Consider the following 3,571-nt stretch of genomic DNA (forward strand, 5'->3'; position numbering starts at 1 on the left):
GCCCTCTGAAATCTCTTCATAAGATAGATCTTCAGTAATATGAACATCCTCTACAGGAGTAATGTGAGAGGGATCTTCTCTACACTTTCGTAACATAAACACATGGAAAACTGGATGGACTGCTTCTAACTCAGGAGGTAACTCAAGCTCATATGCTACTTGGCCATTTAGACAAATAAACTTATACGGTACGACTTACCGGGGGTTAAGCTTGTCTTTCTTGCCAAATCTCATTATTGCTTTTCATAGGAAAAACCTTTAAGAATACCCAATTATCAACCGAAAATTCTAAATCCCGGCGCCATACATAGGAATAAGACTTCTGCCGACTATGGGCTATCAATAGTCGCTCCTGAATTAACTTTACCTTCTCTACGACATGTTGTACTAAATCAGGCCCTAGTAACTCAGCTTCGCCCACTTCAAACCAGCCAATGCATACACCGGAACACCATTTACATAGGCCAAAATCTCTCCAGTTGCACTAAGGTTGGGGTTTACTATAGCTGCCTCATTAGGTGAACCTGGCTTTAGGCCTAGCTTTGCTAGCCTAATGCCTGGGGAACCTGACTTTAGACCTGGCGTCTTCAGCCTAACGCCTGGTGAGCCTGGCTTTAGGCCTGGCGTCGCCAGCCTATCGCCAGGTGAGCTTGGCTTGTTGTTCTTCCTCACCTTGACTTCTGTTGTCTTTGTTGTGCCCAGCTGATCATCTTTAACCTCAACTACATCCCTCCATAAGACCTTTGTAGAGTTTACCTCATCAAGATCCTTAATCTACCTAGAATCTTTAAATGTTTGAGATGGAATCTCATGACAAGATTGGTTTGTGGTCACATTGAGTTGTTTTAGCTCCTCATTGCTAGTCCCAAGCCTTTTATGAACCCAGTCGATTGTGGATTCCTTATTAGACCTTTTATCAGTACGTTGATCACTAGGAACACTAGAATTAGCCTTAGCTAATTCTTGATCATCTTTAGGAGCTGAAGACTGAATCCTAGAAGGAATAGAGTTACCATTATGCTCATTTTCCACCACCTTCTCGACTGCTTCCTTCTTCACACGCTTATGTTCCTGTTGAGTATTGACTTCCTTTTCCTTCTCCTGGCCCTTCTTAGCTTGCTTTTCCCCATGTTCCTTCTTCTTACCATTGCTATGATCCTCACCTTTGCCTTCAGTAATTTGTAGAGTAGGCTGATGAACTTCCTCAACCTCTAGTGCATTAAACTTGTTCTTGGTTACAACTTCCTCAACTTTGGCCTTCCCTTTACCCTTGTCAACTTCCTTTCCTTGTTTGTTATCAACAATGTGACCCCTATTATCTCGTTGGTATTTGTTCTTCCTTGATTGCATCCATTCCTACTTGGCATGATTAGTAGTAGGCTTACCAACCACCTTTCCACTAGTTAGGACCTTTGTTGAATTTGCAGCAGTCCCAATTGCATCAGAACTCACCACAACTGCCTTCTCCTTGCTTTATTCCTCAACACCTTCTTCAAATCTCTTGTGTAATTCAGGATGAATTACCCAGCATTCTACCTCGCTATGCCCATGTTTTTTGCAAGGTTTGCAATATTTTGGCATATAATCATACTTAATCCTAATCCACTTGAACTCTTCTGGTCCAGATTCATCAGCTTCTTCCACAATCTTAATACGATGAGGGAACTTACTTAACAAATTAACTTCCACCTTCACCTTAGCACAACTAGGTCTAGTCCCATTTTGAGTGGCTAGGTCTATATGTAATGGATTACCAACTGCACGAGCTAAGGAAAATACATATCCCTTCCCAAAGAAATTAGGAGGTAGTTCTGGAAAGCTAATCCAAGCAATGGCAAAGGGATTCTCTTCATCAGGTGTCCACCATGGATTCCATTTTGTACAACGCATCTGCCACATGTATAACTGAGCTTTTAAATAAAAAATTGGCTTTGAAAGAAGATGAACATAGTCCTCCAATAAAGACAGCCTAATCAACACATGATTATCTTCAATTAAACCAACTGAACAATGGCCTTTAATCTCACATTGAATTGGAATCACTTTACGTAATTCACTAATAACAGGCTTCCCATACGAAACTTTCCCAAGAACTGCAAGTAGAAGTCCTTGTTGTACGATAGATTGCTTCACTTCTTGTTTCTTCCACTTCACAATTGGTTCTCCATGAAGTAACTCAACTGGTTTCAATGATAGCGTAGCGAAGGTTTGCATAGGGGCATTAATGGCAGTAGGTTTTAAAAGTTTTGAATAATCCATGGATTGGGGATTGTTGTTTGTTGTCGTAGATGATTGGAGCGATGGGCAGCACTGAAGCTTGGGTAGCAGTCATCGCAGGAGGATTGGTTGAGTTGGGTGTCAAAATCTTTGAGTAATCTAGAGTTGTGGATTGATAGTTGGTGTTGTTTGTGGTTGGGCAATGTTGGAGGAGGGCAGACCAGCCAGAAAAGATGGCTGGTCGCCGGCCATCGCGGCCATTAAAGCTCAAACTCACAGCTTTCCGCGATGAACAATATCGAATCACTGTTTCATTGGATGAACAGTGCATCACTGTTTCACTACACTATAGCAGCGAAATAGTAGCGAAATCACTATTCGCGCACTGTTTGGCACTATTCACCATACTGTTTTGCGCTATAGCAGCTGTTCGCGCACTATTCACCACTACAGTGATGGCGGAATTTTGAGAGAAAAATTCTAGAGAGAATTTTTTTGGGGTTTAGGGTTTTAATCCGAGTCCAATTCAACTCTCAAATTTTTATTTTTCAAAACCAAGAAAAACTTCTCTGAACTTTCTCTCAGAAATTCATGAATTTTGATGTTAAATCTCATAAATAATCATATAATATAGTTGAAAATTGATCAAAATCACTTATCCAATAGTTGTATGTGAAAATTCCCTTTTCAAATCGCCTCATATCGAGTCTAGGGTTCATAAATATGGAAATGAGCCTAAATTCTGTCTTTTTAGCTCTTTTGTTCAGGTGCAGAAGTCGCAATAGTGACCCGGTGTTCGCAATTGTGAACCCTTGCAAATGCGAAAAAAGGACTTGCAAATGCGGCGCCTGACAGCCTAGGGGAATGTCGCAAATATGACACTTACTTCGCATTTGCGAAGTCTGTCCTCCTCGCAAATGCGACAATTGGTCGCAAAAGTGAACCTGCCCAGCCCAGGCCTTTCTTCGCAAATACGATCAAGGTATGGAAAATGCGACACCTGAGACCCCCTTGTTATGATCTCTTTGCGATGTTAGTGCTCGCAATTGCGATAACTGAAGAACCAGCACACCAATAACCTGGAAATGAGTTCAACCAATCCGAAACACGTCCGAAACTCACTCGAGCCCTCAAGGCTCTAGCCCAAATATCTACACAAGTCTAGAAATATCATATGAACTCGTACTCACGATTAAAACACCAAAATAACATCCGGAACCACGAATCGAACATCAAAATGCATGCAATTCAAAGAAAACTCAAGAACCTCTACAATCACAATCAAGAGTCTTAATCATATCAAACCAACTCCAAATGACGCCAAATTTTGCAGACAAGTCAAATAGTAAAATGG

The 3,571-nt window shown here is 41.2% G+C and overlaps 1 protein-coding gene across 1 annotated transcript; it reads right to left on the reverse strand.

Annotated features, from left to right (window-relative positions):
• Positions 1-1,473: 1,473 nt before the first annotated feature.
• LOC138909503 (uncharacterized) lies at positions 1,474-2,259 on the reverse strand. Its single transcript, XM_070200707.1, has one exon. The coding sequence runs from the start codon at positions 2,257-2,259 to the stop codon at positions 1,474-1,476; it is 786 nt and encodes a 261-aa protein (XP_070056808.1).
• Between the last annotated feature and the right edge of the window lie 1,312 nt (positions 2,260-3,571).

This window comes from Nicotiana tomentosiformis, chromosome 4, assembly GCF_000390325.3.
Source record: "Nicotiana tomentosiformis chromosome 4, ASM39032v3, whole genome shotgun sequence".
Lineage (NCBI taxonomy): Eukaryota > Viridiplantae > Streptophyta > Magnoliopsida > Solanales > Solanaceae > Nicotiana > Nicotiana tomentosiformis.